The 16,555-nt window shown below is 56.7% G+C and overlaps 2 protein-coding genes across 2 annotated transcripts; one reads left to right on the top strand and one right to left on the bottom strand.

The window, feature by feature from the left end:
* Positions 1–1,278: 1,278 nt before the first annotated feature.
* psrA (phosphorus starvation response 1 protein, transcriptional regulator) lies at positions 1,279–7,375 on the top strand (the record flags this gene model as incomplete). Its single annotated transcript, XM_002951227.1, has 5 exons — positions 1,279–1,425; positions 1,994–2,105; positions 3,952–4,494; positions 4,855–5,426; positions 5,774–7,375. 5 exons carry the CDS (start codon positions 1,279–1,281, stop codon positions 7,373–7,375), a joined length of 2,976 nt encoding a protein of 991 aa, XP_002951273.1.
* Positions 7,376–8,431: 1,056 nt separating this feature from the next.
* Positions 8,432–15,608, bottom strand: VOLCADRAFT_91781 (uncharacterized protein; the record flags this gene model as incomplete). The annotated part of the gene is made up of 10 exons (XM_002951147.1): positions 8,432–8,517; positions 9,646–9,868; positions 10,422–10,556; positions 10,899–10,961; positions 11,553–11,759; positions 12,333–12,437; positions 13,021–14,103; positions 14,251–14,556; positions 14,785–15,030; positions 15,255–15,608. The coding sequence occupies 10 exons, from the start codon at positions 15,606–15,608 to the stop codon at positions 8,432–8,434; spliced, it is 2,808 nt and encodes a 935-aa protein (XP_002951193.1).
* Positions 15,609–16,555: the final 947 nt, after the last annotated feature.

Genomic DNA, 16,555 nt, shown 5'->3' with positions numbered 1-16,555 from the left:
GAAGACATGGTCACAGAAGAACTTACTCCCTTCCGTATTGTATGGCTTTGTACGGCCTATTCATCTCCGTAAAGAAAAAATGTACCTACAAACAAACAGCACGTCTCTGCTATTGCCAAATACGTGTCAGGCAGGACTACACGCTTCGAAAACGCTGGGAATGTGACTTCTCCTAACTTTACATCTCGCACTTTCATTTCATAAGGACATGTCAGACAGCGTCAGGGAAATCGAAAACCCACACCTACTTACCTACCTACTTACCTACCTACCTACCTACCTACTTACCTACCTACCTACCTACTTGCCTGCCCACGTACCCTATCCCTCGTAGACGCCTGTTCACGCTCTCGCTCGCTGTCCTTCTTTTCCTTTTTTGAGCCATGCTCTCTGTCATTGCTCGAGCACTCCAGCCGGCATCTCTCTGTGGCCAACAGCCACATTCAAAGACACCACCATCACCATCAGCAACACCATCGCCATCACCAACATCACCATCAACACCAACATCACCATCGCCATCACCAGCACCGTCCACACCAACATCGCCATCGCCACCATTACCGCAATCACCGTCCACACCAACATCACCGCAAAGACCACCATCAGCGCCCACACTAATGCTTAGATGTAATCAACCACAATCGCTGGGTCAGAATTCAAATCCTGTCCCAGCGGCAATGGTGGTGACGACGGCGGCCGCGCCCGCCGCTTGCAGCAGCAGGCTGCAATCGCCATTCATGGTACGGCGGCAGCGGTGCCACTACTCCAGAAGTTCCGCTAGCGACAAATATTGCTCGGACGGTTGCTCCGCGGTTGGCCGTTACAGTACAGCAGCCAGCTGCCGTACAGCGTCCCGCAACCGACGCAATCGCAACAGTATCGTTTGGTACGTGCTGCAGCGGCTGCTGTTGCGGCTGCGGACGCCCCGGAGGCATGGAGGGGCTGCGGCAGTGGCGGTAACCGCGGCAATGCTGGCGGCGGCGGCGACGCTGACATCCGTGCCAGCGTTGCCATTTATGGCGGTGGCGGCGGCGGCGACGGTAGAACCGCCAAGGATTGCAGCAGCCGATGATACCGCAGGTGACGGAGAGCTTTGGAAAGATAAAGAACAAGCAAACCCCGGCCTAGCCAAAACAGGCAACACATGGTCCTTCTTGGTTAGGAGTTAAAATTGTGGACACAGATCACACACCTTATCATGGAAAGGATCCGTCAATGTGTACGTCTCCCAATGTGTCAAGAGTAGTTGGCTATTCGCACCCCAGTTTATGCAGTATGCCAGGGCCGCAGCGAACCGGAGGCCGTGTATGTGCAAACGTGTACATCCGTACCTGTGCTAACGAATACATCCGTACCTGGGCCAACGTGTACATTCGTACCTGCACGCGCGGCGCTGCACCGCAGTCGCCACAGCATCATCAGGTGTACGAGCCAGAGTGACTCCCGCGTTAGGAACAATGACTTGGAGCGCACAGCTTTGGCCGACAATGGCGCGCTTCCGGCGTTTTGCTGCTACGCCTGATGCTGCTACTGCTACTGCTGCTACTGCTGTTACTGCTGCTACTGCTGTCCGTCAGCTCTACGGGAAAGGTCATAAGCACCGTTGGGGGCTTCCCAAACACAGAGGTACTGGCGGTATTATTGCTTCTGATGACAAAGACTGCAGCGGCAGCAGCAGCAGCAGCAGCGGTCTCGGAGCTCATATTCACGGGGGAGAAGACGACGGAGACTGGCCCGCGGATGCGACAGCTGTGGCGACGGGTTTGCGGTCTCTCCTGAGCCCCCTTTTTCCCTTGGTTTGCCGGTCTGACAGAGTGAGTAGTTCGGCTAGCTGTAGGACTAGGTGCCGAAGCAACACTGTCTAGCTATGTGTATATAATTAACGAGATATGAAAATGAAAAGCTTGTGGGATAAGAGGAAGCGCCTTTGCTTTACCCAACCTTTGCTTTACCCCCAACCCACACCCACTGCGTCCTTTTTGCTGAACAGATCACCTGCAGCTACAGCCTCAACAGGCCTAACTACAAGGTTAGGATCCAGGAGCAGGACCAAAACAGCGGCGGCGGCGATGGCGGTAACGGTGGTGTTAACGGTGGCGGCGGTGGGGTGACGCGAACATTCCAGTACGACAACGAAAACAACGGTCGCTCGATCACGGCGTCAAAAACCAGAGGAAACCCGCAGTCCGGGAGTGGCGGCGGTAATGGAGGCGGAGGCGGTAACGGAGGCGGAGGTGGAGGTGGGGATAGCGGCAATGGCGGCGGCGACTACGGCGACAATAGCAACAGTGATGCCCAACCAACCATTGTTATCAACATCAACAACTTTCCGGGAGATAATGTCACTGCGGAGGATGCCGGGACATCTTCAGGGGGTGGGGCAGATGCCGGGCCGTCGCCATCGATGGCGACAGAGGCCGCTGCCGCCTCTGCGGCAGCTAGTGCAGCATCCGCACCCGGTGCCACACGGGAATCGATCGCTGCCGCTGTGGCAGCGGCGCTGGATGCAGTTGGAAGCCAACAGATGGGCTGACGCATATACATCGACTGCACTATTGTGTACTAGGCCTGTACTAGGATGAGTTCCATGTGAGGTGTTTCCATGTGTACAACTGCGGAGCTGCATGCAGCATTCGTAGAACTTGTAGAAATTTTGTTGGGGTGGGGTTGGGATGGTTTCACCCGGAGGAAGGGGGGAGTGGCCACCACGGGCGGATTTGTGTTTTGTGCCAAGAGGGCGCATGATGTGGAACGGCGCGTTTTCTGATGCCTCAAGCCGGCCGGGCATTTTCGCGGCGTGCGTTAAGGTGAGAAGAGAGGGAGGGAGGGAGGTAGAGAGTGTGTGTGTGTGCGTGTGTGTGTGTGTGTGTGTGTGTGTGTGTGTGTGTGATCCTTCAGTGAGGGGTGAAGGAGGGAGCAGCAGATTCCTGCTGGACCCGATGGTGTACGAACGGCGGTGTTCGGGGGACGTCTGGGTTTTTCCTTGCAGTGGATATTTTTTGGATCACACTCAATCAGTAAAGGTCATTCGTCCACTTCAACATCCACAGGATAGGAGACGGCATTATGTAAGCGCTTGTATAGGGCTCCTGTTGATCGTGGTCAGGTGTAGGGTTTGGTTGCGCCCTGACAGCAGTTGCAAAAGCCTTTCGTGAATAAGGTGCAACGGGATGCTGTTCCCCCTAACAATCCTGATATATAATAAAACGAAGTATCCCAATGGAAGCAACAACAGCTCAGCAATTACTGTTGGTGTTGCCGTCTGCTCTGCGACTACGGCAGCAAGTAAATCGTTGTTATAGTGTTCTGGTGGCAACGCCGCCATAGTTCGATGGAGTCTGGACATGACTTTGCCAACTAGATTTGTGTGCGGTGTAAGGCCAGCGCGCTCCAAAGCTCTAAGATGCTCGCCACGGCATGCCAGAATCAACTACCAAATCGAATGCTCGCACGGTAAATGTCATTCATAGTTTAGGTCTGATTAGATCCATGGCGTGCTGTGCATTGTCCCGGTGCAAGCAATAGCATTTGCTACAGGATAGTAGACAATAGTTTGTTGCTTCAGCATGGAGGCAGTTTAAAGAATGATAATCATTCGTCGTGTGCGGTCTGTTATTAGGAACGCTGATCATGCTATGCTCTTAGGACTCGGCCGATTATTCGCATCTGCCGTACACTATGCAGCCAGTGCACCGAGGGTTTGCGCTTGCGTGCACAAGGCACCGACGTGTATCTGGAGAAACTCAACTGTTACGGTTTCTTGGGGGAATATTCTAAGCCATTGCATAGCCTGTTTTGACGCTAAAAAAATTCAATCGGGCCCGAGTGTTGCCAATCACCGAATGCATTCTACACGAATAGTGACCAAATAAAAGCCCTTTTGTGTCCGGGACGGATGGGAGCGCGCTGGTGTGCCCAGCAACGAGCTCTGCACTGTCTGGCAGACAGGGCGTGGTGCCCTCCTCATGGACAAGGCTGAGCGCGCTTCCAGCACCGCGATTGGTACAGAGGACGACTGGCTTCTGGAATTCTGGCCGGAGCCAGCGGCGGCAGACTTCCTGGGACCAATCCCGGGCACGATGCAGCCGCAGCAGCAGCACCACCAGCAACATCTAAACGCATCCCAGCTATCGGAGTTGCTTCCCCAACACGGAAGCCTTCAAATGGGCCAGTTTAATTTAAACAATACTACAGCGCCGAACGAATACCTCCCTGGCCTCCAGTTCGATGCCGCTTATGGCGGCAAAACAAACGCGCTAGCCGGGTTAAGTGGCCTGCTACCAGAGCCTCAACGCACATCCACAGATGGTGCATCCGCTCTACTGCAGTCTTCTGACTTTATGCTGCCCATGGGTGGTGTGGCGCACCCACTCATGCAGCCGCAGAATTGCTTGGCCGGCCTTCCTCAGCCCGCTTTTCCTGACTTGCCGCCCCTCGGAGGTGGACTTGGCGGCGGCAGTCCATTCTTAATGCCTGGGCATTTCATGGCCGGTCAGCCACAGCGAGCCGCAGGTAGCGCAGACCCTACCTCAACTTCCAACTGCTGCTGCTACTGCTGATGTTACTGCTACTGCCACGACGGGTGCTTGGAATGCTGCTCGCAGTTCTATCGTAATTACTTTATTGTTTTTTTAGCTGCTAGCTTTGTTACGCTGCACATAGGGTTTTTACATTTGTGCACGGATTTAGTTTCCCTTTCTGTTCCATGTTCTTGAGGTTTTCCACCGCCTTCCTGGTATTGCCGATGTGGGTGCCGATGCTGACACTCTCTCGCCGCGCTCTCGCGTCGTGTTATATCAATATCGCGCACCCTGCCGATTGCCCCCGCGGGCCGATTGCTCCGTACCGTAGCCTCAGGACCGCCAAAGAGCCGGCTCCGCTGGACACCGGAGCTGCACAACCGTTTCGTGGCGGCAGTTAACCAACTCGGCGGTCCTGATAGGGCTACCCCCAAGGGTATTCTGAAGCTCATGTGTCTAGAGGGCCTTACGATCTATCACATCAAGAGCCATCTGCAAAAGTACCGGCTGAATATCCGGCTACCGGGCGAGGCGATGCAGGGCGACAGCGCAGATACAGATGCGTCCGACGGCGAAGGCGGCGCTGCTGTACCGTCGGCGCCGCTGGATCCGTCTGGGTACGGCGGTGAGACGCAGTCGGCGCTGGGTGGCGGCGGAGTCGGAGGCGCCGCCGCGGCCGCCGCGGCCGCGGCGGCGGCGGCTGCCGCAGCACCGGCGGAGCCGACGGTGTCGATCAGCGCTCATGGTCGATCTTCGGCGCGGCGGGTTGGCGGCGGCGGCCCCGCCGCCGCAGGCGGTACGTCCGGCAGTAGCGGCAGCGCTCCTTCCAACACCCGACGTCACCTCGAGGAGGCGCTGCTCTTCCAGATGGAGCTGCAGAAAAAGCTCCACGAGCAGCTAGAGGTAGGTCTTTGGTTGTGTGTGGCTTGGATTATTGTCCCTGATTGCGCCGGTGCTGGTATGGGTTGGGGTGTTTTCAGCTGTCAGGGCGTTTTGGCAAGTGGTTTGATTTGGCCTCGTTGCGCTATTGTGTGTGATAACACACCGCGCTGATTCTATCTATCTGGTTCTTTTCGTGTGTTGTCAAGTCGTTCTCAAATCTTTGCTCAAATTCTCCGATCTGCCTAATGATCGCGGGTAAATACTTGTAAATCATTCTGCAATCAATTTCCCGTCTGCGATGTAAACTGTATGTTTGTATGTCTGTATGTTTCCCTCACCCTCACCCTCGCTTCCTTTTGCTGGCCCAGTCTCAAAGACAGCTACAGCTCAGTCTTGAAGCACACGGCCGCTACATCGCCAGCCTTATGGAGCAAGAGGGCCTTACGGGCAAGCTTCCAGAGTTGGGCACTGCGCCGCAGCTCGGTGGCGGCAGCGCCGCCGCCGCCGCGGCGGCTGCCGTACAGCGACGAGCATCGGGGGGCCTGGCACCGCCGTCGTCTTCAGCACATCAGCACCAACATCCGACCCGCTCGCAAAGCAATGGGGCGGCAGTATTACGTGCAGATGGGGGGAATCTTGTCGGTGGGGGCGCCGTCGGGCAGGCGTCGCTGATCGGCACTGGCGTTGGCGGTGACGCCAGCGGCGGCGGCGGCGGTGGGGCCACTGGAGGCGGAGGCGCAGCAATGTCGCTAAGGCCGACGTCTGCTAACGTCGCCGACCTCGAATTGCAGCTACAGCCTTCTGCTTCCTCGGCAGTAGCGGTGGCGGCGACGGCAGCTGCGCTGACGGCCCACCAATCACACGCGCTGCTGCAACCGCATAACCACCACAACCACCTTCAACAGCATCACAAACAACCAACACAACAACAATCCCAGGAACAACAGCAACAGCAACAACGACAAAAGCACCACAACAACCAACAACAGCAGCAGCAACATGCAATGCAGCCGCAGCCCCTGTCGTCAATGGCGGGCGGCAGTAGCGGCGGCGGCGGCGGCGATCTAGGCGCGGGATGTGGTCTCAGCAGCCGCATGACCGGTGGGGGAGTTAGTAGCGCACTACAGCTCCAACAACTCGGTCAACGCATGGAGGCGGTTTCCGGCGTCGTCCCCTCTGCGGCACCGGCGTCGATACCGACAGCGGCTCATGACCCGGTGCTACAGCCGCAGCGGCTCTCTTGCTTTGGCGGGCAGCAGCAACAGCAACAGCGGCTGCGTCAGGTTTCCCAAACCTCTTCCGATCTTGACGATTTTGCCTGTGGGGATCTTGACGCGGATGTAGAGCTCATACATGAGCAGCACCAGCAGCAGCAAGGTCAGCAGCAACAACAGCAGCACCACCACCAAGCGCGTCAGATACCTGGGGACGCCCGTAGGCTGGGGATTGGCTTGAGGAATTGCTTGGCTGAAGAAGAAGAAGAAGAGGAAGGGGCACGGGAAGAAGGCGGTGGTGGTGAAGGTGGAGGAGAAGGAGCGGGAGGGGGCGGTCTTGGGGGGTTGCCTGATTTGGACTTCCCGGACTTTCCGGATTTGGACAGCGCCGGCCTCGAACAGCAAGGGCTCATGGGGGTACCCGGCGATTTGTCGTTGAACGTATCCGATCTGGACGCGTCCAGTGGTGGTATTGCTGCTGCTGCTGCTACTGCGGCCGGTGGGTTGGCAGTAGCGGCAGGAGACGGCGGATCTCTAGCAGCGGCACACCACGCACTTCTACCGCTGGAGGGGCGACAGCAGGGGCAGCAGCAGAAACAGCGTCTACTAGATGGTGATAGTGAAGAAGAACAAAAACAACAACAAGCGCGAGCGCAGCTGCAGCAACAGCAATTGGTTTCGGAGGATGAGGTGGGCGATGAAGAGGAGGTGGATCGAATCAAGCGTCAGAAGCTGCGGCATGCAGATGACTGTTGAAAAAGAGGTCTCCGGGCAGCTTATTAATGCTGTTTTCTCTATTTGTTGTGGGTAGAGAAAAAAGTTATTTGCCCTTCCCGTCAGCTGCGTTTTTCATGGTGTGGGAAGAAAAGATAGCAACCATGTGGATAGGGGAGGCCTAGGGTACACCTCTGGTGGCCGCAAGTCAGGAGTGTACCGCAGCTTTACCGTCGTACAAACGCACACTTTTTGCTGATGCCGTACAATATGTACTTTACGTTTTTTATATCAATGCGCGTCCTCTCCGTGGCCGTGCCGTGTTATGTTTCGCGTCTGGCATTTTCTGGTCCTCTGGGGGCGGTTGCTTAATTTGGCAAAAGTGGTCATGAGAGCTTGTGTTGCTTTCGGCGTTGTGTGCTTTTCTGCGCATCTTCCGCCTTTGTTGCTGGGTAGTTGGGGTGGTTAGGACGAGAATGGGCTTGGGGCTTCGGGCGCATGCGTTATTAATGGGGGTGATGTACGCTGCTTTCCTGTTTAGGCTCTCTATCTGGTTTTTGGATGTCCAGATCTGTTAATTATTATTATATTCCGGTGATGTGATGACTTGAACCAGCTCTAAGAGGGGGGGCCGCGGGCCTTTTGTTTTTCCTTGGTGACTACTTAGGAGGCGCCTGATCTGGACACCGACGCGTCTGTAAGTTTCTCTTTTCCGTGGACGGGGTCAAGGTGCCTCATTAAGCAACAATGGCCGAGGAGGAGGGGATGATCAGATCCAGATCTGGATACTTCTCCTGCGGGGAACGGCCTCGGCGAGGACTGAGATTCTGGGCGTCTGGATTTGGAATCCAAATCTCTGCGCGCACTTTCTCCGCATGCATGTCATTTTCTTGCTGAGGAAGGGGTGCGGAAGGGGGAAAAGGAAAGGTTTTGGTAGTTTTAGCGGAAAGTCCGTGTTGCCATACTGTGCCTTACCGTACCGCGCCGTACTTTTTTCCGCTGCTGCTGCCGCTGCTGTTAGCGCTTGTGGATGTTTGTATTATTGACTAAATTTCGGATATCCTGTTACACGGGGATTTACATACCGTCATGACGAGGTCACGACCGGTGTCGGGGCAGCTGGTGCTCCCACTCCTCTCCCCTGCTTGCGGCTGCTGTGTTTCGTGGTTTCACCCCCCCCCCCGCTGTGTATGAGGGCAATGGGGGGGTTACCAGTGGGTGCGGGTAATGCTGATGGTGGCGGCGGCGACGAGGGCGATGGAGGTGTTGGGAGAGAGGTGCTAAGCTAGCTACAGCTGGGCGGCGCGGTGTGTGAATTTTTATTCGTTGCTGTGTGTTGCCCATCTGGTATGCCATTATTACACAGTTTTACTCCCCGCGCCTCTGGGTGCTCTTGGACCCGAAGAAGGAGGAGAGGTGGAGGAGGAGGATGGAGAGGAGGAGGGGCTACTCTTTGTCTGGAGGAGAAAAGGGCGATATGCTTCGTGCGCATGGAGTGGGTTGTTGCCGTAGTTCCATGCCCCGCTTGTTGATACAGCTTTGTAAGCCGCCGCCGCCGCCGCTGCCGCCGCCGCATATCGAACAGGGATCATTGCGCGCGCGAGGACTGCGTGTGTGTCCATCCGTTGCTTACTTTGGAAACAGAGCAAATGGCATGTCGTATCATACGTCGTACGAAGACTAGCCCCGCCTGCTCAACCCAAACCACATACCCCTGCGCCCCCAAACCCCTCTTGCTCTCATGTACACATACGTATATACATACATACCTACGTATATATATACACCTCTTCGTTTTTCTTACATTCACCGTGATAGAGGATATTTGCACGCATCCACACACCTCCTTCACTAAAGAACTACATCAACAGGCGAACTAGACAAACATTTCCTTCCCATCCCCATCCCTCTCTCTCTCTGTTTTCTTTATCTCTTTTCCTATCCCCTGTACCTATCGAAGAATTGAAGATGCAACTTGGCATGCATGGAAATGAAATACCTCGCCCCATCGCCCCATCACAACGTATCCTGCTTGGTGAACATCTCCACCTACAAAAGCTGTAACACCCATATAACTGTCACAATCACCAAACAGTAAAAAGATTACTCTGATACGATGCGTAACGTGTACATGACCGAACTTGCGAATCATCATCGCAAACATAGAAGACTCGACGTCAAGTGCATTACAACAACACTTTCCATCGTCCATAACAAAATGAAAAGGAAAGATCACCCATACAAAAAAGTTGCACGAGTTCGTTAGCCGTACAAACAAAACTCCCGCAAAAAAGCCAACAGATCTTTCGTACCGCCGTGCTCGGGGACCAGTCCCTGGAACACAGCCAGTGCGCGTGTGAGTGCATCCAGCTGCACGAGTGTATACGACATGACGTCATTGCGTACGGCAGTCGTGAGGCTGTCGAGCCAGGCTGGTTCCGGAGCCACTTTGGCACCTGCTAACGCCGATGCAAGGGCCGTGACTCGATCCGGCGACATCACGGTGAGATTGGCGGCGGTGGCGGCGAAAAAGGCCTGCAGCAACAAGGGGCATATTGCATTGTGTACACGTGTGTCAGTCTGTCTGTGCGTTTGTCTGGAAAATTTCGGCATGGTGAATGGCGATAAAAGGCCCCAAAAATGGAAAAACGACCCTGCCAGGATGTGTTCGAGAAGCCACATGGTCGCACGAAATGGACTTTTCTTTGGACAGGCACGCGCACAGGCCCACCTCGTCGCCAGGAAAAGACGGCCGACAGGCAGACAGACAGACAGACAGGCAGACAGGCAGACAGACAGGCAGGCAGACAGGCAGACAGACAGACAGGCAGACAGACAGCCAACCCAAGATCCTTTACAAATGAAAAAAACAAAAAGCCAGCCCTACCCGCAACAGCGGCATCGGAGGTTCCGTCCCCAGCTTCGCGAATCCGAACACCAAGGCTTCCACTTGCTGTACACTTAAACATCCACCTCCACCAGCATCAGCACCGGCTCTGCCGCCGCCGCCGCCTCCACCTCCGCCATCAAAGCGTAGAGCGGGGGCCGCCGCCTGCGCCTCCTGCTGTCGCTGCTGCTGTTGTCGTACCTGTGCATGTGCTCGTACTGCAGCGGAACTGCAGCGCTCCAGCCACTCTGGTCTCGGTGTGTGTCCCAGGGTGCCTAATGAAGCTACAAGATCAACCAGGCCTTGCGCCGATAGCAGCGGTAGGAAGGAGGCGACCTATAGAAGGATGGGCGGGGATGTGTACGACATGAATCTAAGTTTAATAATGGGAGGCTAAAAGGAAAACGAGTGCGGAGAGACACGTAATCGGGACCCGTCGACCCATGGGACCTGAGTTAACCGACGTAACGGAATTAACTGACGACGTTGTTGAGAGGTATCTATTCTTTTATACTTCTACTTTAAATATTCTATTCATACTTACCTACTTACCTACCTACCTACCTTCCTTCCTACCTACCTACATACATACATACATGCACAAACCCCCTTTTGACGCGACCCGCCGACATCTCATCCTCTCCCTCCCCCTCCCCCTCATCCATGGAAAGGTCCCACCTGGTCGCATAAGGCGTCGTACCAGTCGGGGTTGCTCACTCGCGCGTCAAGATCCACCAGGGCCTTATAAAGTCCAGATGAACAGGGGGCAGGCGGGAGGGGGGAAAGGGGGAAGTAATACATACGTGTGTGCATGCGCTCGGGTTGTGTGTCTGTCTGTCTGTCCGTGCGTGGTACGGAACAGGAAAGCGTAGGGCCAAGGTGGAAAACTCGGGTTTTGACAGGGTTTTGAAATTTAAAATTTTAAAATCCGGTCAATTCGGTCAAGGAAGGGTCCTTGCTTGACCAACAAAAAAAGGGTTTCACGTTTCAGTGGTGTGTAATGCGGGATTCCTGAGATGCTATTAGCTTGGAGGTATAAGGCCCTGATGGATTTTTAAAAATGCCACCGTACAGAATCCTCCTGACGTCAGCCTCCTGCCTGACGTACCTGTACGGCCATGTGGTCCACAGGACCTAAGAAGGCGCTACAGACCGTTCCCTCGTTCTGCGTCTCACAAACTCCTGGCGCATACTCTAAAACCGCTAAAAACCAAGTCCTGAAACAACGTAAATCTCTATTCCTAAACGGACCCCAGCCAGCTCAGCCTAGCTGGCCCCTACAACCTTCATTTACTCGCGTACCCAGCATGTCGTACTGCGGTACAGTCGTACCTTGAGCAACGCCGTCACTCCCTCGCCGTCCAGCTCGCCCACTCGCGCCCCGAGCACCGTCAGCGCCTCACTCAGCCAATCCGCCGGGGGAGGTGAACGGAGCGCCGCCAAACTTGACAGCACCGAAACCAAATCTTGGGCTGCAAATTCGCCCAGCCGGGGTCGCGACGCAGCCAGGAAGGCGCCCATCCAAGCTGGGCTGGGGACCTGGAAGGAGAGTAAACGCACATACATACATACATACATACATACATACATACATACATACATACATACATACAGGACGTGATAATATCAACTTGCGAGCTAACCAGGAACTAAGTTGAGGCGCCGTTGATCCGCTAGATTTGGTTGGATGCTGGTGGTGAGTTGCCGAACCCAACGAATACATTCTGAAGTCGGATGGGGTGACGGATTAGGGTGCCCCTCTAGCAGGGGAGAGCAGGGACTGCCCCGGGAAAGGGGGCCGCTGGCGAAGTTAACCACCCTGTAACAACATACATACATACAAAATACAGGGAAAATTGAATGTGTGGGTTTGCGTTTGTGTACGTTCAACATTTTGTCCAGTCTTTGTGTCTGCAAATCCCAACTGTGATCAACTGCGATCGAAGTTCGTAGGACCAACTGGCCCAGTCAGCAACACAAGGTCCAAAGTTGTGGCCAAAGATCGCACACAAACAGACCGACAGACAAACGGCCAATATAAGGCCCCCTCATCCTCCACGCAATAACCCATCCATCCGTACACACATGAGGCCCAAACTACCAACTACCCACCTGCCCCAGCTCCCCTAGCGCCCACATCAATGACGCCAAAAGGTCGGTTGTAAAGTCGTACATAACCGCCAGGCAACAGTCCATGAAGGCGGACATCCAGTCGGCCTGTTTGTTTGTTTGTTTGTTTGTTTGGGGGGCCGGGCGGGCGGGGGGGAATTCACAAGCGGGAGCGTGGGTACGTGGGAAGTGAACTGCCGGTGTCCGGGGTCCGAGGGGGAGGGGAGGGGAGGAGAGGAGAGGGAAGGAGAGCGGGGAGGGGCGGGGGGAAATGTTTGGGGTTGCAAGGAGAGCAAAACACACACGCACACACACGCGACAGAGGTAGGGAGAGAACGGGAAATGGGGAGAGGGAGGGAGGGGGGGAGGGAGAGGGGATGAGGGAGGGAAGGGGGGGTAAAACACCAAATGCCATTATTTTGCCCAGAGGGAGGGGGAGAGGGGGAGAGGGAGGGAGAGAGGGACGGACAGAAGGAAAAAGCTGGATGACAGGATGGATGGATTAAGCGATGGATCCAAGCGCTCGGTCGTCGCTGCAACGGTGACAGCAACAAGATGGACCGAATGGCGAATGAGAACTTGACGGCGCCATGCTACTGCAGTACACATTTACCGTACGCGGTACGACAAAACGCGTCCCCTTTCCTTTGTCACATTGCCGTACTCCCCGTATCTCCCCCTCCCCTCTCACTTCGGGACGGCAATGCAGTTTCGCCAGCGCATAGCCGACGGAGGCCAGTTCTTGACACGTCAGCGGTGGCGGCGGCGGCGCCGCCGCCACCACCGCCGAGTTACCAGCTGCCGCCGCCAACGGCTCAACAAGGCCTGCCGACGCCGCCGCTGTCATCGCCGGCGATGCCGTCAGGTGCGGCCGTAGCCGCTCCGTCACGGCTTCTGTAAAGCTGTAGCTGGGCACATGGCGCAACCTCGCCACCGTCATCAGCAGTAGCACCAAATCCCCCGGCGGATACTGCCGTAGCTGATCCGCCGCGGCCACCGTCAGCATCTCGTCCAGTACGGCAGCACTGACGGTGCAACCCATGCGCTGCAGCGACCCCAGGCCGTAGCTTAGCTGGTGCGGCCGTAGCGCCGGCAGCTGCAGCTGTAGCGCCTGTACGGCAGGGGTGCTCCAGGAGGGCTCAGGGCGGTAGCCAAACTTGGCAAGCGTCCAGAGTGCGTTGGTTAGTTGCGGCGCCGTCAATGACAACAGTCGAGGCTGTAGCGCCGCCGCGGCGGCGGCGGTCCAGCTAAAGCCGGGCCTGTAATTGAGAGCCGCCAGAACGAAAAGCGTGTTACACAACTCCTGCGAGGATATGAGCGCGGCGGCGTCACGTAGCCGCTGGCTCGTCGCCGCCGCCAGCGCGCCCTGCCAGCCATAGTACGGCAATGCGTCTGCGGCGCTGAGCTGACGGAGGACCTCCGCCAAGTCGTCGCTGTCTGCAGCCGCCAGCGTGCGCCGCAGCGCCTCATGCGCCGCTGCCGCCACCTCCGCCGGCGGCGGCTGCCGCAGCGGTGGCGGCAGCGCCGCCACCGCCGCCGCCAGGCGCGCTGGCGGCAACGTCGGCAGCTTGCGCGCAAGCTCCGCTGCAGCGGGGCCGCGCGCGAAGCGCAGCACCAAGTCCGCGGCAGCAGAGCCGGCCGACGACTGCATCGCCGCCAGCCGCTGTACGACAGTGACACAGTATGATATCTGTACGGCATCTAGGTACGGCAGGTGGCCTTCCACTCCGCTAATGAGCGCCGCAACTATCGGCGGCGGCAGCGGCGCCGACGACTCCGTCAGTGCATAGAGTGCGGATAGCGAGTGCAGCAACATAGTTGTTGATTCGCCTCCGCCGCCGTCAACGCCGCCGCCACCGCCGCCTCCGCCGCCGCGAAACGCCACGCCGCCATCGCAGCTGCTGCTGGACGAGATGATCACCGCCAGGTCCAGTACGGCGGTGGGCCGTGGAGGGTTTTCAAGGCGTGCTGCCGCCACCAGCGCACGAGCTGCAGCGACTACCAATGCTGGGCTGACGACAGTGGTCGCCGTCGGCGTCGCCGCCGCCGCTGACGCCGCTGCCAAATGAGCTCCCCCAGTTGGAGCTACAGCCGCCGCCGCGGCGGCGGCTGTAGCATCCGCCTCAGGCACCGCGCCCATCCTGCCTGTCGTTTCATCTAGCAGCGGTGCCGCCGCCGCCGACGGCTGTATCCCAGCTGCCCGTCGTATGAGCGCCTCCGCCAGCGCCTGCGGCATGGCAGGGCAGAGACGCCAGCCGCGCTGCGCCCGCAGCTGCCCGTGTTGTTGCTGCTGCTGCTGTTGGCTGTCCGAAGCCGGCGGAGTGTGCTGTACGACCATCAAATCGCCGCCGCCGCTGCCGATGCCGATGCCGCCGGAGCGCATAACAGCCGCACTTGGTGCAGTGGTCGTAGCAGTAGCAATAGCAGTAGCAGAGTGAGATGCTACAGTATGGACTGTAACGGCAGACTCGACGGCGGCGGCGGCCTCCAGGCAGGCAAGAGCGACCCGTGGGTCCATAACTCCGAAGGGGCCTGGACGAGCCAGGGCCTCGTACAACCCCGTCAGCAGCGCACTGGGCGGCGGCGGCGGCGGCGGCGACGCCGATACTGCCAGCTCGGCGGCATCTTTCGCATCATCAGCTCTGCTGTTGCCGCCGCCTGTGCGGGCCGTACGGCTGACAATGGCGAGGCCCGCAATCGCCTGAATGTACGACAGTACGGCAGGCCAAGAGTACGGAAAACAATTACGGGGCGGATGTCAAGACATGCTAATACTCAGCATGTCAAGAGACGATAGTGGCCGAACAGAAGGCGGCAAGAGAGGTCAAGATTTGCATAAAAGGCCGGCGTTGTAAAGCTCACGGCGGAGCAAGCGATCCTTCAGCATAGCCGTACGAGCGAACACACAGGTACGACACGACATACCAGGTACGCATTAGCCGCTTGACTCGGATGCAGCTCCCTCGCTCCAGCCGCCAAGCTGTCGTACGCCTCCTGGATCCAGGCCGTCGGCGGCATATGCCCCAGTGATAATAAGGCCCTCAACAGCCAGGCGACAGCCGCCGCCGGCAACGACGACAATCGACCGGTGCTGACCGCGACAACGGCGTTCAGCAGCGGCTGGAGGAACGAAGGTGGTGTACGGAAGACGCTGCCGTACACAGACGGTCGTACTTGGGGGGACAGCGGCAGGACTGGCGGCTGCAGGCTGGTTGTGTCAGTTGCAGCGCCGCCGCCGCTGCCGCCGCCGCCGCCATCGCGAATAACAGTGCATTCCATAGAATGAGAACGAGGCTCAGAAGTCCCCCCAGAAGCGCGGAGGGCAATGTCGCGAAGAAGAGGTCCAAGGGGAAGTGTCGGTGGACGGTGTTGGGGGAGGCGCCTGGCGCACATCCTTGAATAGCCCTGTTGTGAACATCATAAAAGAAAATCAAATAAAGTTATGCGCTTTGTGATGCTTTTCTTTTGATGCGCGGGCACGCATCATCAAGGGCAGATGAAATCGGCTGGAGGCTGGGGGGAATCTGGGTAGGTGTCGCCAAGGAAAGTCGCAGCGACTCATGGGGGAGAGATGTTGACAAAACTTTTGTCATACTTTCGCTTGGGAAATGTACTTCATTTGTAGTAAGTCATTTTACTTGGTGTCGGGCTTGCGGGACTTTTGAGGAGGCGGACATCTGGCGCAGGGTTATGGACAAACCGACGACTGAGCCACCAGATTCTACTTATATCTTCATCAACACTTTTGCAATCGTTAAACGTTTGGAATGCGGCGAAAACGAGGCGCTTACATGTAAGCCCAAGGAAGCTTCCACAGGTCGACCTCTGTGATGGCGGCTTGTTGACAATTTCAGAGCGTAACAGGGCATTGTCAAACTTATCCAGCGCACTCCTCGGATACTTCTTGCTCCCCCAGGTGTGTAATCCAACGGAACAAGCCACCCGTTAAAAACACAGCCTCACGTTTTCCGGTGTTGTATGCACTTTAAATAGCTAAAAGGGATATGAACCTGCCCATAGCGGCCTCGCAGATTATCTCGCATTCAAGAGTACCTGCAATGAGCGTTGTGCGTTGTAAAAGTCGCTATGTACGGATACCATCGAAACATGTGTCATCCACTCCAAAGATATCTTCTCCCTTCGCTCTTGAATCCGTAGGAAATGCAAGCCATCTGACACGCATATAGCTTCCGCTTTCGTGATAAGTAGACGCAGCCGGAGCCTTT

Source organism: Volvox carteri (genome assembly GCF_000143455.1).
Source record: "Volvox carteri f. nagariensis unplaced genomic scaffold VOLCAscaffold_22, whole genome shotgun sequence".
NCBI classification, from domain to species: domain Eukaryota; kingdom Viridiplantae; phylum Chlorophyta; class Chlorophyceae; order Chlamydomonadales; family Volvocaceae; genus Volvox; species Volvox carteri.
Note: the sequence above shows the minus strand (reverse complement) of the source record. Positions and strands in the feature narration are given on the sequence as shown.